A 16,388-nucleotide genomic window follows, 5' to 3' on the forward strand; every position below is an offset into this window, starting at 1 on the left:
ACACACACACAAACACTCACACATTTGTGCTTCCATACTGAAGACCTGGAGCTATACAGTTTATTCGTTTTTGTGCATTTTGCTAACCCACACTACACGGCCAAAACATACAACTTCCATGTTTCCACTGTACAGTTTGATCACTTAGTCGTAACAGAGATGGCCACACTGAACCCCGATCCTGTTGCACCTTGTACTGTGGCTGTTGGAGGTCCTCCAGGGTTTCCAGGTTTCCCGAAACCCCTGTGACGTGCCTCAGCTGGTCTACATTCCAGCTATGGTCGTACTGCCAGGACTTAATTCTTTACACTCACGACTTTAACAACCGCAAATGGCCTTAATGGGCTCTAAGCTTGGCTGTGCTGCACTGTTGAGTCTGTGTGAGTCAGATAATGAGTGTTGTGTTGAGGGAAGTGACTCACCTGGACAGGTACGGAGGCAGCCTGCAGGTTAAAGGACCGCTCTGGCATGATTCATGGATCCTTTACGCCCATTCACTTCAAATCTGCTCACAGAACTGACGCTGTGTGTTGTGGATGATTTACACTCAAATTGTAGTGCTGAAGACATCTAGAGTTGGTCTTATGAGTGTTTTTTTGTGGATTAACAGACTTAATATGTGTTTTAATATTCACACATTTGTGTTTGGATAGAATTCTACCATTTCAGTAATTCTGTAATTACATGGTTGCTGTTGCAGAAGATTAGACAACTAATTCATTTAGTGCTGAATCATTAGTTTATTAATCCATTAGTCAATTTACAGAAAAATATGTGACAAAGATTCTGATACACAATGAATTGCTTTAACTCGAAAATACTCAAAAGCTTCTCCAATGTGAGGATTTTCCATAGGCTCTAAACTACCTTTGGAAAAAACAAGACATTAACTTTTTTCACTACGTTCTGAATCAAATAAAATTTGTTATTTTACATTTTTTATAAAGTAACTTTAGGGACCAGTGTGTAGGATTTAGTGACATCTAGCAGTGAAGTTGCAGATTGCAACCTTTTGATTACAGCTCAGACTTCCAAGTTGTATTCGAAATTACTACTACACGCAGAAACACGACATCTGTAGATAAAAAATGTCTCATTGTAACAAAAACATTACAACACATTATTTTCAGGCGATTATACACTAATGAAAACATAGTTATGAATATTATATTCCATTTCCTGCCAATAGAGCCTCCTAAATGTTACACACTGTACCTTTTAATATAGGGTTTGAGATTTTTCAAGTTCCTCTATTTCACAATTTTTTTCTCTTTACTGTATCTTAAAATTCAAGTGTTGGCCATAATTTTTAAAATTACACTGACAAAGAGAGGAATTATTTAACAGCTATTTACAGTGATAAAACTCTTTGAGAAGCAGATGGCTTTATTAACTATGCTTGTAGCCTTTCCAACACTGCTTACAGTTTCGTTCAAACATTTACTGTTTTCCTGATATCTTTCCTTCGGAAACAAACCGCTAAAAGCACAAACACACCCACCTCCTTAAAAATGCTATTACTGCTGGAAAAGTCAAATAGCCAATGTGAGCTACATTTATTTTTACTTTCTTGTTGGCTCTAGGGCCCTCAGCCTGACTCACCACTGTAGCATCATGTTGCTGTTGTTCAGCAGCAGGAGCTGATGGTGATGACATTGTGGTGTTATTGTGTTGCTGTTGCTCCTGTGTTGCAGCTGGAGATGTTCTGCGAGGTGATGACGATGCAGCAGGCGGGATACGTGATGCTGATGGACTACCTGCAGAACAACTACAGGGAACAGCAGCAGCAGTTCATGGGTCAGGTGTTCTCCTCCTACACGGGCACCGAGGAGGTCCTCACACCAGGTACATATCCAAAATCCTTCACTTTTTTTGTGTGACTGTTATTTATAATATCACAGTCTGCAGCCACAGTAGGCTGTAATGTTCATCACACACCAAAAACATAACTGCAGATAATGTTCCACTTCACTTCACTCATACTAACATTATTTATTTTATTGTGGGATTGTATCATGTTGGGTGTAATGATATTGTAACTATACGACATACTGTATATAGTTCAAACATCAGTTGATTATACTGTATATTTTAATATGCACCCAAGGAAGAGAAGTGGTTGCCAAGATAATAACTAATTGTTGGAAAACAGTCCCTGCTCACCACTATACAGTATAAACCCACAATACTGTATATTAAATCAGAACTATTTTATAAATCAAAGTGTGTTTCCAGTTATTGGGGAGTATTACTCTGTATGTGGAAAAAAACAGTTGGATAAAGCCTTTAGTGTCTTCAGAGGTAGCTTATGAAATCTGATAAATGTCCTCAAGTGATGTCACGAAAAAATAAGGAGGTGGGGAGCTAGAAAACTGTGAGCTCTGTAGCCCAATTCTTATCTCTACTTGAGGCTAGAGGCTCAGGTCACATTAGCCTCTGCTAGCATAACACACCTGAATCTCTGCAGCACTAAAGTATTCAAGTATTAATGAAATATGGTAAGAAAAATCATATTGCGATTATTTTGAGAGATGATGAATCTCTGTGGCATTCATTATAATGCTGTGTTGACACACATTTTACCTTTAGCAAAAAATTGCAGTTTCTGAGATTTGGATATTAAACTTGGCAATATTGTGATTTTCAAAATATTGCAATTATTTGTAAAGCCCTACTCTTTTCAATACAATACTCTTTTAAATCATCCAGGATTATTATGCTATTAAAGAAATTAAAGAACTTTTATTATTATTCCAAAGAAAAATCTGGTTTATTTGTAAATAATATCTTGTGGCGTTTTATCAGTTTTATTAGTATAAATTATATTCAGTTCAATTACTAAAACACCTTATAAACCCTGCTTTACAAAAGTTTTATTCATATGATTAGTACCAGTCTCTCTTAAGTCTCATCTGAGTGTCTACTGTAGGCCAACACGCATTAATATTCCTTATTAAAACAACATCTCACCTGGCTGCTCTAGACCTCAGTGTGATCCCAAGTATGAAGAATTCCTGGTTAATGCTAATTAAGTCAGATCTAAATGGATCAGAGACAAGTGGATCACAAGTGATGGGGGAAAATGACAGAGGGATAAGAATAGAACTCCAGTGACCCAAATGAAATCCCAGTGACAGCGCGGAGAGTTCAGCTGGGATAACAATCGATTTTCACGCACGCTCAGTGGTTGTATTCGATAATTAGTAATGAAGCAGTATTGATCTGTGGTTTTTGGGAGGGTTTGTTCTGGAATTAAAGACCAGGGGATCATTAAGGTGTTTTAAGTTTCTTAATTTATAACTTGATGAGTTCTTTCTTCTTCTTTTAAACAACAATATTTCTGTTTTCTTAGCGGTGATAGTTGTGTAATTGCTTAAGTAGCACTGATAGTAAGTAAGTAAGTAAGAATAACAGTAATGGTAGTGGAAGTAGCAGCAGTAGTATAGGATGAAAGTAGTATTGATTTAGTACTGACTTAGTTATAGTCAGAAGCTTTGTTGAACACAATGTGGAAAATAATCTTTGCCTTCAACATTTACAGCATGAATTTAAAAAAGAAATCACAGAAAAGAGCCATCAAAAAGATAATATTGACAACATAACTAAAACTAAAGTCGATTTACATATAAAATAAGGTCTGGGTATTCCGTTTAGTGTGGTTTAGTGGATCTTTGTGTAGACTGTAAACAGGTGAATAAATGCTCCTATGATGGTCATATATGTGTTCTCCTGGCTCACTCTGCCCTCTAGTGGTTGAAGCTGAACAGCCACAGATGTCTGCTTCCTCTTCTAGATTCAAAAATCATTCAGTCTTTGTCACTATTAGTATTTTCCAGGGTGGGGGACATACATCTCTGCTTGGTGGAAAAATTGGTTTGCACTTATATGTATACTACAGATTTTATTGCCTGTACAGCAGCTCTAAAACATAATGTGACATTTTCCCTTTTATCCCTTAAGGGAGATAAAGGTCAGAGGTTAAAGCTTGGCAGAGCAGGGCTTTAGGTTCAGCTCAGATCCAGCACAGGAGGAAATGTGTTTGGATAAAGGAAGAGGCTCTTGTCTATTGTCATCGATCCTCAACCTCAGTAAATCTGTGTTAATCCACAGAGTGTCTGTCATCTGCATTATCTCTGCTCCTCTAATCTCAACACTGACCCAGAATCATTCTCCGGGTGCAGGAGAATACTCACACACAAACACAGGAAGGAACAACTTAAAGAGCTTGATCTGATTTCTAACCGTTATTTATAGCTTTATAAATCAATATTTATTTTTATTCCTTTTTATGTTCTTCATTAAATATCACAAAGTAGGTGCCAGTCTTTTTTGGATCTAAATAAAATTATAATTTCTATAATAATAAAGATACAAATAAAAAGCAATTGAAAAGTGCTACGGTATAAATTAAACACAGAAAGAGGCAGAATAGGACAATTAGTGGCTATTACTGTTATTTATTACTATTTGACAGTCAGTTGGCTTTTACTATAAAAGTCACCTCACACTATTAATATAATTAATTAATATATAATATATTATTAACTAAAGGCTGATATTTGCACCCATGGGTCCCGTTGGCTGTGACAATAGGTACAGTGTTTCATCAGGATCAGGAAAACCCAGCTTTGTGTTATTGGATAATGCTTTTATATTTTATATATTTTTATATTTTTCACTATGAGGTCGTGGTGGGTATGTAAATATTTGCTTAATTAATAAGAATCTGTTAAAATAGGCCTGTTTCACAAATTACAACCAGTTCCATATCCTCTGTCTATGGGAGGTTCTTATCAGTATAGCACAGTTTTTTATACCCAGGTTTCTGTGTAAAACAGCAGGCAGCTACTCATTAAATGAATTCTCAACTGTCTCCTGTCTATCAGTGTGCAGTTCGGAGCCGGAGAACATCCAGGCATCACCCCACAACCTCAGCAGCCTGCTAGTGACATGGGAACGACCACGAGCTGTGTACGACGCCAGCATCGAGAAATACTCTGTCAGCTACCAACTGGCCAATGTAGAAAACTCCGCCCCCTCTGTATACCTGACCGACGGAGACCAGGATGTGGTGAGTGAGAGTAACAAGTCCATAATATCAGTAATGATTTCATTAAAGGTGTCAGTAATGCATTTACCATCCAAAGCCATCAGTCTACCTCCTCTATCAGGGTTTTGTCATCAAGTTGCACAGTGAAAATCACATGTCAGCTAAACATCGATCATAGAGGCTGGCAAAACTTATTAATTAAGTATTAAAACAGTATAGACACACAATAACACACTAAGCTGACTTTAAGCCTGATATTTCTGTGCAAAATAATTTACCACTTAATTAAAACCCAGAGCTCCAATCACACTACATGCAAATATCTCATTATAAACTCTGTGTTGTAGGCAATGTTTTCTTCTTGGGATATTGAACACCTTCCATTCATCACCATCATCATCATGATGGTAACTTTTGCTGTTAGTGGCCCAAAAACAATAACTCATGTTGTTCTTCCCATAAACTCACAGTTATTCTAGTTTGTTATCAGACCCAGGCCTCACCACACCTCTCACCCATTCAAGAATAGTTTGAAAGTTTTTGTAAACCGTCCCTCCTCCAAGTTCCAAGTTCATACAAGTTGATGTTCGTACAAGAAAAACTCAAACAAATAAGTCAGTACCCCACTTGTGCCACCCCAGAAAATGATTCTTCATGATTCTTCAAAGCTGATGTTATGCCTTCTCTTTCCACCAGGGGGCGATACTCGATGACCTATTAGCCAACACCAGCTATGTGATCCAGGTGGTGGCAGTCTGCACCAACGGTCTGTACGGACGTGTGAGCGACCTGCTGACGGTCGTCATGCCCATCGACGACCCCGGTAAGAGCGACCGTGCCCGAGACTGAGTGTAGAGTTCGGCAGATGAACTGTGTACAGATATATTTCTCGTTCAGCTGCAATCCTTCCCTTTTTTTTTTTTTTTTTTAAGTAAGGTTGAAATAAGGAAAGCTAGTTGTCAAGTTTATCCAGTTTCTAAGATTTTTAAAAATGATAAATTGTAAAGGAAGACTAAATTCTATGGAAGCCTATTACAGACAAAAACATAAGCATTAGCAAAGACAAAAAAAAATTAAGTCAAAGTGTATATTGGGATTTTTCTAGGGTAGAAGTTATGAGATTCTCAGACTTATGATTTTGCAAACTTGTGACTTTAAAGTCAAAATTATTAGTCAGAATGATGACAGTTTAAGTTGACTTACTTTGTCATAATTTTGATTTATTATCTGAAAACTGTATATAACTTCCTGTCAGAGATGGACATCCATATTACACAGTAATACCTGATCTGAAGAAAAGTTTTTAACTTAGACCTAGACCGACAATCAATTTATGCCATCAGTGGAAAATTAAAGATTTGAATTTAAAGGGATGGTCTGATGGTCAATGACAGTTTAATCTCTGTTGATAGGTCCAAGGCGTGTTTAACCTAGCTTAGCACAAAGACTTGAAGCAAGGAGGAAACTGCTATCCTAGCTAATATCAAAAGTTAAAATTAGACTATTTACAAATTATGAGGGGAACCAATTTACCAGCTAATGTTGAAGGAGAGATTTCATGTATGGATTAGGGTTTGTGTTGGAGTAAAATTCACTTCTTCTACTTGTTTTCCTTTTCTGGTCATATGTTTTATCACCAGCCACATTTGTGGTCTTTTAAAAGCATTTCCATCCTCCCACTCATCCTCCCTCTGAACCCTGAATGAGACGCCAGACATGTTTTGTTTTTCTTCCTCTTTCTCTCACTTTCACCCACCCAACCCCTCGCTCTGGGGTATATATTTTGTGAGGATTTAAACACACACACACATGCAGCTCTGTTGTTTGACTCGTCTTTTTCTGTTTTTAACTGTGTCTTAAGTTTCTCTGTGTACTCTTCAAATCTGCTTTCTCTTTATATGTTTCTAAGATGAAAGAATATTCTTGGTGTGGGGTCAAGGGGTCATTTCTTTTGTCCCTTCGTGTCACATGGAAAGACAAAGTCGCCATCTTTGTTTTGTTTTCATTATGTGGCATCCGTTCTGCTTGCCTGTCACAGTAAGAGAAATGTTTGCATGTGTGCAGCAGTATTTTGTGTAACATGGATTGGAATCAAAGTAACTTTGTATTTCAACTGGACTTTATATTAAATAAACTAATATGTCTTGTTACAAAGAAAAGAAAAAAATCCTATGCATCCTATTTCAGTGTCAACTTGCATGAATGAGTTATATTATGCAACATCTGCTAAGTTTACTTCACTACTTTTCTGGTGACCCCATTGTGTACAATTGCTGACATTATGCTCCCAAGTAGTAGTAAAAGTTTGTAATAACAAATGTATTATTGCATGGTAGCTAAAAATTGCTGTTGTGGTGGTCATAAAGATTATAATGTCAGTTTAGTGCTACAACAACTCAGCTAGCTCAACGTTAATAGCTAGCTAGGTCTATAGCTATAATTATTAGCCAATTAAACTTTTAGTTGATCAACAGAAAATTAAATCTATGATATCATTGATTGGTTAATACATTATGTAGAAAGATGACTTTGTTTGTTAGAAATATGCAAACTTTTGCTTGTTTTTTCTGTTTCGTGGCACAATATCATTGTGTCATATCTTATCTTATCTTTGACTGTTGTTTAGACAAAATAATCAATATAAAGATATCCAATTTGGTTTTGGTAAGCATTTGACATTTTATTAGCTAAATAGTTAATATGTGAATTGCAGCAAAGCCATTGTTTTAGCAATATAACATTAAAATCATTCATCAGATCAATCTTTCTGATTACAGTTATTAGCATACTTTTTGCAGGGACTAGCAGCAGGTCACTATTAGATCAATACTTAGTATTTTTATTTTGCCTCGAAGAAAAAGTTTGCAGTTTTGAAGCTGTAACAGTTTTGAAGCTGTATTTGGTTGTTTTACTTGATAATTGAAAAAAACAATTTATTAAAAAAGACATAATCTATCACTTTCTGTTGATTGACTAATCATTTAATCAATTAATAATTTTAACACAAGAGTTTTTCCTGTCATTTTGATTTTATTCATGATCTCAAATATAGTTCAAAAACATTCCATTGATAAATTAAAGTTAGTTTTTAGCCACTCAACTCCCTTTTGCTCCAAACCCTGAATGATCTCCCTTAAACCCAGTTCATTAAACTTGTAAAACCTCACCTCATGCTTCACAAACCAGTTTGATCTGGTCTCCATGATGTATGACTTAGCCTCAGACAGGTAAGAGACACACCACAACCTGCTCCCTGACATGCCCGCTGTGTGCTGTGTGTCTGAGCTCGGTCAACATATGTGGCATTTGCAAGTAACTCTTTTTGTGAGTTTGTTATATCCCTCTTAGGTGACAGACAGGTGAAGTTTGAAAGTAGCTGAAAGTTGTCAGTTCAAATTCCTTCTCTTGGCTCGTCAGGTTTTTAAAAGAGGGATGAAACCTAAAAATGATTAATTGCAAATGCTTTTTGTTCAAGATTTTCTGTGTGTGCTTGTGTCTTTGGGGGAATCCATGCATGGAAGTCCAAATGTGTCTGATATGTTGCATGCAAGTGTTCGTTTTGTGTTTATCATAAAGCCAACATACTGCTTGATGTGGTGTGTACATCCTTTCCCTCTTCCCCATTTTCCACACATTTACATCCTTCAACAAGTTCAAGTTTTTTTAGGTTTAATAAAACAAAACAATTATCTCTTTATTTTTCCAAAACATCCAGAAACACAGTGTCTCAGGGTGTGCCTTTTTCCTTTTATGTGATTTTCTCACTACACTTAAATTGTTTTACCCTTCTTTACGTTTCTGCTTTTGGCACCAACATAAATACAACTAAGAGAAATTTTAAAAGTAAAGTAGGTCAAGAGAGAAATTGAGTATTCCTCGAGCTTGTAACAGTTATTTCAGTTCTTTTTTTGTGACATATTTTTTGTAACTAATGATGCAACCTGTGCCTTTTTTTCAGAAAACACACTGGATCCAGATTCAGATGAATTTAACACTGAGGTAAGGAAACCATTTATTTTTCTTCAAACACTGCATATGACATGCTTAGATCACTGTCATTTATGGTTGTCTATAAACCTCTCTGAACTTTTCTAACAGAGCAACTATGAACCTGATCTGTCTTGGAATGAACCAGTCAAAACCAAGGATTATGATCTGGCCTTAATTCCTACAAAATCGCCAAGGACCACAACTTCTGGATCACTTCTTGTGCCTCTACCTGGCATCAGAAGCACAACAGCAGAATCTGGCCGTGGGAAAACCACCACTGATCCGATTCCATGGGTCGGATCCACCCAATATGGTCAAGTCCGGAGCCATTCTGAAGAGACGGTACGCCACAGTACCTCCACACAACCACCAGAGACCAGAGGAAGTGCTGACTTCAGTGGCAATGATCCCTCTTTCTCCACAACAACAACAACCAAGGAAGTCTTTATTTCCACTTCCACTACTCCTTTATACTCCAATGCAAAGACAGATGGTGTTCTCGAAGGCATCAGTGCAAGAGACACCTCTGAAAAGACAAAAAGTGGTGTTAGTACCATTACTCCTACATTTACCAGTACAAAGACAAAAGGTGGTGAAAGTATTTCTTCATCTTCATACAGCACCACAACCACCACATTGAGGTCTCGTACCAGCGACATGAGTAGCACAACAACATCACCGTCCTTCATACAGGCAGAGAAGGACCATAACCTGGCGCGTCCGGTAAACACGGACACCACCACTGATCGAGGTGTGTCCACTGGACCCAGAGGTCTTCCAGAGATCCAGGCAGAAAGTTCGACCTACCAGCCTACCTCCTCGAGTGAAACTGTTCCACGTAGGCCCACAAGTCCCAGCATGCCCCATTTTTCGTCTACCACGTCCTCTGTCCGGTTGAGTGGCGTTCTCTTGCAGACCACACAGCCACTATCCAATGGTGAGCGCCCCTCTGTCCTCCCCTCCTCCTCCTCCTCCTCCTCCTCCTCCGCCTCCTCCTCCCATCTGTGTGACACTGCGGACCCCGATGCTGCCCCCTCCACCTGCCTGCATGACCCTCCCTCCTCGTCTTGGCCTATGTTGTCTGCCTCTGCATCGGACTCCCAGCATGCTGCTACTGCACCGCTGTCTAGCAAAGACCCGGCTTCTCCTTCAACCCCTTCACTCCTTGCCTCCACCCTGCCTCACCTCCCTCACCCCTCGCAGCCCCTTTCTGGTTGGGAGACTAACCCTGTCTCCCCCGGTGTCGGGTTTGATGATAATGATAGCGATGGTGATTTGTTATCTGGGTCTTCATCTTCGTCAGCCTCTTCAGGTGACCCCTCAGTATTTACCGATACCCCTCCTCTCAAAATGGTGCCAGAGCCGTCTGGCACCACCTTCGCCGCCGAGCCTTCTGAATCCTCCTGGGATCCGTCACTTTCAGCAGTGTCCCTGTCTCTCAGCCCCACCCTCCAGCCCTCAGTTCTCCTCTCTAGTGACTTCACCTTTTCTGGCACAACTCCAGGTTTATCCCGTACTTTCTCTGTTGGGTTTGAGGACTCAAGGTACGCCACGGGGAGCATAATAGAGTCTTTTCTCCCCGAGGTCAGCGGTGATGGGTTACCATTAACTAGCGACATGGACTCCATGTGCGGCTGTTCTCTGGAGCCGTCGGCGTCCTCACCCTGGTTGCATGCCTCTCCTCATGTATCACTGCCTTCCTCAGCCTGGGACTCTGCTAGCTTAGAGCTTTTCTCTAGTGTGGATTTCCCTTCGGCCTCTGGTGTTGGTATAGATGATCTTTTACACTCTTTGTCTGTGGCAGCTTCGGATGGTCTGTCCTTAGACCAGCCTCTGCACTCCCATAGAGCTGTCTCTCCCTCATTGTCTTCTTCACACTCCCACCCTCTCCAAGTCACCTATAGTGACCTGCCCATTTCTGTTGCACCCACAGCGTCTGGCGTCAGGAATCCCTGGTTCTCGACATCAGACGGGAACTCCGCCCTACAAACCTCTGCCCTCCCTCCCTCACCCACAGCCTCCCCATTCACCCCCACCCCAGAAGGACAGGCGTTAGACACTAGCAGCAGTGCCTCCGGCTCGGCCCTGTTCCCAGACTCCCAGGAGGGCATAGATCAGGAGTGGGACAGGGTTCAAACCTCGGCCTCTGGAGAGAGCGTGTTCCCTTATTCAACCAAAGTCACTAACACCATTCCCCCGTCTACGACTTCTGAGTCTGTACAAACCCCTGATGATTTGGATGAACGCTCCTCAGCGTTCTATTTTGAAAGTGAGAGTGGTAGTGCCATCACCTCGGAGGTGGGAGGCACAGTGACGCCAACCCTCTCTGCGGTAACCTCGGCTTCACCCTGGTCGCTGGGCAGGGAGGAGGAGAGTGGCTCAGGGCAGGGTGAAAGCCTGTATGACAACGAGACGTCCTCTGACTTCAGTATCTCCGAGCGCACAGAAAGAGAGTCAGAGGAAGAGGAGCCAGTCGCAGGTAAAAAAGCCGTCCATGTGGTAAAAAATATGCAAAATACCAAGGGATCGGGAAGAGTTCTGGACTAATCCATCATCTATCAACAACAAATCTACATTTCATTTTTTAATTTTTGTCTGCGAAAGTGAAAACTCATGCATGCGAGGTAAAACATCATCCATTACAATCACCAAACAGGATCCAGTAACTTCGATGAACGTACCATCACTATCGTCATCATCATTTCAGACTCATTTTAGTAACCGTCATCCATCCATCTTCCAAACCATATATTCTGTTTAGCGTTATGAAGGGGTGAAACCTAATCCAGCATGCATTTTGAGAGGCTGGTAGGGACACTCAAGAAGCCAGTCTATCACAAAGCTCAGTGCAATAACATTACACAAAATTAATCCATAAGTCTTGAGTGATTTTATTTACAACTAATTGACAAATCTGCTTTATTACTCACTGTGTGGTGTGTTTATACATTTTTTAAATTAATTAATTTATTATTTTTAGTTTTTTTTAGTTTTTGGTTTAAAGATCACCTTTAAAGTGTACAAGTTCAAGCATAATGCTCTGAGGAAACCAAAACATGTGAAATTTGACTATTTGTTAAAAATAACATCACCAAAAATTATCAAGAAGTAGTGACTCTTAGTTTTTATTACCATTGGAGTGCTGCCTTTTTCCCTAAATCTGTTTTGGGTTTTAACAAAAACTTTTTTGAGGTAGAGCATCCATCTGAGAACGCAGAAGAAGCATGCTTGTTTCCTCTTATGGACTAAATCCATCCCTCTTAAAAACCTTTAGCCACTTTAGTACCTACATTTGCCAACAGTACATTCACTACTATTAATTCTCTTATGTTTTTAAATATATACTATAAGTATACTATATCGAGTATTATTATATGCTGTACTGTAGATAATCTGTCCGGATGACACATGCTTAATGTGTTCTTAAATTATTAGACCATTGTGGCCGCACATTTAATATCGTTAGAGCTCTCTGTTATATTACAGTAGGTAGAATTATGTCCAAAATCCTCTTCTCTTCCCAAATGTTACCTGTCATGGCCACCAGAGTGCAGTAGAGCTCTTCCAAGATTCAACTGGTTCAAACACCATCCCCACACCTGCACGGTTTTTGACTACACTGCACTGTATATAGTCTCAAAAGACTTAAAATCAATTCAAAATTCAAATATCAATAAATAGAACAATTCATGAAGCTTTCAACAATGTTTGATTGTAGATGTACCTCCTGCAATAGGTTTAGTGGGAGCACTGGTCCTGAAGAACCATACAGGTGGTTCAATAATAGATCATGTATATTTAATAGTACTGCTGCCTGATTGATTTTTACATTAGAATCAGTTCTACCTTGCATCATTAACTACAAAGCATCCCATCTGTTTGTTGACTGATTTTCTTCCTTCCTGGCAGCTATTATTTTTAGTTAATTTCTAAAAAAAATCAAGTTTCAAAGACCTGCTGCAGACAGATAATATCAATCAGTTAATCTCAGTCAACCTTTATGTTTCTTTGTAGTTTTTTCAATGTTACATTGTAATACTAGTTTTAAAACTATTTGTCAGTATATTCAAGGATGCTCTGAGTTTTAAGTGTTTCTTTTGCATGCAAGAAACCTCTAAATTCAAGTTTTTTATGAATTCATGGATTGTTTTTATTTGTATTTGCTTGTTTTGGGGTCTTAACATTTAGATTTTTCAACAACAGAGCATGCTTTTGGGCAAGAATAATAAGCTTTTTTAAAATAGTCTCTGTGTGTAACTGCATTACTGAACTGAACTTTAAAGGTCCAGTGTCTAACATTTCAGAGATTCTACGTGCACAAATGCAAAATAATATTCATAGATATGTTTTCATTAGTGTATAATCACCTGGAAATAAGAATCGTTGTATTGTATTTATGCCTCTGTGCTGGCTATAGCCATAGCAGGAGGCATGATGTTTTCAGGTTGTGAATTGAGTGATCCCAGACACTCATGTTGAATGAGATGGGCGGTAAGTTGTTATTTTAGAATTCCTTTTTCAAGGAAGCCGCCATGTTTCTACAGAAGCCCAGAATGGACAAACCAAACACTGGCTCTGTTTTGTGAGTTTTCGTGGCCACCTTAGTCTCTCCTATGTGCTTGGAATGCTGAGCTGTATTCAGATGGTTGTAGTTTTGCAACTTCGCTAGATTCTTTTGACTTCTTTTAGAAATAAACTGGAACCAATGGCTGTCTGGAAGGTAGGACATCAGTCTAAAATATGATGGTATTGTGCTGCGCTATAACAGGCTCAAACACAGATCTGGTTCTTTGAATTACAATCCTACCTTTCCAAGTGTATTTTTTGTATATACCTTATCTGCCCTTGACATTCTGACATCCAGTTGTACAGTAACAGAACGCCATCATTTAGTTTTGCTTTGAATCTGAAATATTTTTATTTGAGTAGAAGTTTTGTGTCCTTAATTCTCATCAGCTCTTCTTTGAGTCGCTTTGTTACTTCAGTCTCTGCACTGAAATGAATAACCTTTTCCATCTTCTGTCCGGGCCTTTGCTTTTCTTTGCCCATTATCATCGCCCACGTGTGCAGGGTTTTTGAGAGCCAGACAAAGTTCTGTTGGATGGATGGTTGAATGAATGGGTTTTCCTCTGAGGGTGCACAAGCGCACCACATACTCATGAACTAGGCTGTCGTCAACAGGGCTGACCCAGCCATTCACAGCTTAACTGAGTCAGTTTGTGCAGAAGAGGTAAGTTCTGCCTCCCAGTCAAGGTTAATCCATACTCCTTACTGGTTATTAGATGATAAAGGGAGGATTCAGCAGTAGCTCAGTCAGGTCAGGATCTCTTTTCCTGTTATTCAAAGTTACAATTGCGCTGCTTGATTGACTCCTGTTTGATGAATGCGCTCTTGTTTGATCTGTGAGGGACTTTTCATTATGAACTGTTGTGCGTGGTCCATGTATCATCCGATCATTCAGTTTGGCTATTCAATTCAATTTCTATTTCTTTTGTTTTTTGTAGCCATCAAAAAGGGGAAATAACTGTGTGCTTTCCTCTTTTTATGTTGAAGTGGCTAATCAAATAAAATAGCCTAGAAAGCGAAAAAACAAGTCTAACTTCTCTTTAGCAGAGTTGTGGATTTCTGACTTTTATTCACCGTTATTACTGGACAGTAGCCTGCCAGTCATTGTAATGATTTCTGAGGAGATATAGCATGTATGACAAATATTAACCTTTACTATCTGGTTGACCTGTGTTGATAGACAACCTGTAGTCTGCATAATAATAATATAAGCATTATGAGACGAGAAAGATAGTGTAGTCTGTTGTAGTTAAGATAAAAACTTTAAAAAGTTATTACATTTTTGAGGGAAGGACAGTTTTTCCTTGTACGTTGCCTGTCTGTTTGTAAAGTAGTGAAATTTAGCTTTATATAATTTCTAACTTGCAATATTCACACATTCCCACAATTTCCTACTCTAAAGAATCCCCATACAGAGAATTACTACCTTGTGTAATTTACATAATCCCTTCTAGTAGAGAGCAAATGGGTTCGGAGCCACTTGAGTACTTTATGTGCCTTTGGCTCTGCTGACTAAGGTGTGATGAATTACACTTCTACAACCAGAGCAGAGTATCCTCGGAACGCCATAAATCTCAGTATGCAACAGGTGATGGCTCTGACTCACCCTGCAGTTGCTTAGATTTTTGTCCTCTTCTGTTCTTTCTCATCAGATGCCAGTAACAGCAGCCATGAGTCAAGAGTTGGTTCCATCAGGGAAAGAGAGAGGAAGGCTGTGGTTCCTCTGGCCGTCATCTCCACCCTCACCGTCGTCGGCCTGATCGTCCTCATCAGTATCCTCATCTACTGGAGGTCAGTACAACATTTCTAACAGAGGTACATCAGAAATTTGGGTAATATGAGCACCGTGGAAATTTTTACAACACGTACGTCAGCTTTTGTTTTTTGTGCTTATTTAATTGATTGGGGAGCTCTTGTGGTCTGGGGGTTAAGGTGCCAACCATGAACAGCAGTGTCTCTCTTTCATGTCCCATCCCTTTCAAATAATTTCCTTTCATCTCTTTCCCGTCGGCTTTCTAATAAAGACTTAAAAATTCCCCAAAATAGAATAAAAAACTGTACTTGTGTGTTTAAATGAACTATACCTGGGACCTGTCTTTCTTTCCTAGAAACAGTGGATATTGGTTGATGAAAAGGCAAATACACAAGTGGATCATAGAGCTGAACAAAGCAGAGCAGCAGGGTTTAGAGGGAGGGGGACTAGAAACATAAATCTAGAAATACTACATATACTGTGACATAAAGGGTCTCCAGGCCTTTTTGCATACTTACAGTATGGATCTAGAGCCCACCATTTTGACGGTGTCTTTCCTGCAGATTCAGTTTGACATTAGCAAAAATGGTAATAAATTTAGCCACCACCTCCGCAATGAAGTCTCAATCAAATCCTTAAAGTGTAACAACATGTAGGAGGATCTATTAAATGGAATATGATGATCATAGGCATTTATTCCTTGGTGTATAATCACCTGAATAAAGGAATCCATATGTATTTGTTACCTTAGAATGAGAATATACAGATGCTACAGGTCACTTTCCATCCACTTCTTAAAAAACCCTCTCTCAATCCAGACCAGTTAGAAAACTATAGACCTATCTCAAAACTGCCCTTTTTATCTAAAATCCTTGAAAAGATTGTTGCGGACCAGCTCCTGAAGCTGGTAGAGGGTCATAGAATCTTTGACAAATTCCAATCTGGTTTTCGCCAAAAGCATAGCACAGAGACAGCATTACTGAGAGTGTCTAATGACATCCTTATGCATGCTGACAAAGGTGAAAGCAC

The 16,388-nt window shown here is 39.2% G+C and overlaps 1 protein-coding gene across 1 annotated transcript in view; it reads left to right on the forward strand.

Moving 5' to 3' along the window:
• LOC118331090 (receptor-type tyrosine-protein phosphatase zeta-like) overlaps positions 1 to 16,388 on the forward strand; it is a 77,874-nt gene that overhangs the window by 42,293 nt on the left and 19,193 nt on the right. The window contains exons 8-13 of the mRNA XM_035665871.1: positions 1,695 to 1,845; positions 4,887 to 5,071; positions 5,747 to 5,873; positions 9,009 to 9,049; positions 9,149 to 11,519; positions 15,259 to 15,397. Of these exons, the coding sequence (XP_035521764.1) occupies positions 1,695 to 1,845; positions 4,887 to 5,071; positions 5,747 to 5,873; positions 9,009 to 9,049; positions 9,149 to 11,519; positions 15,259 to 15,397 (3,014 nt within the window). The remainder of the gene's footprint in view (positions 1 to 1,694; positions 1,846 to 4,886; positions 5,072 to 5,746; positions 5,874 to 9,008; positions 9,050 to 9,148; positions 11,520 to 15,258; positions 15,398 to 16,388) is intronic.

This window comes from Morone saxatilis, unplaced genomic scaffold (assembly GCF_004916995.1).
Source record: "Morone saxatilis isolate NCDOM2014 unplaced genomic scaffold, NCSU_SB_2.0 Contig2, whole genome shotgun sequence".
Taxonomy (NCBI): Eukaryota; Metazoa; Chordata; class Actinopteri; family Moronidae; genus Morone; species Morone saxatilis.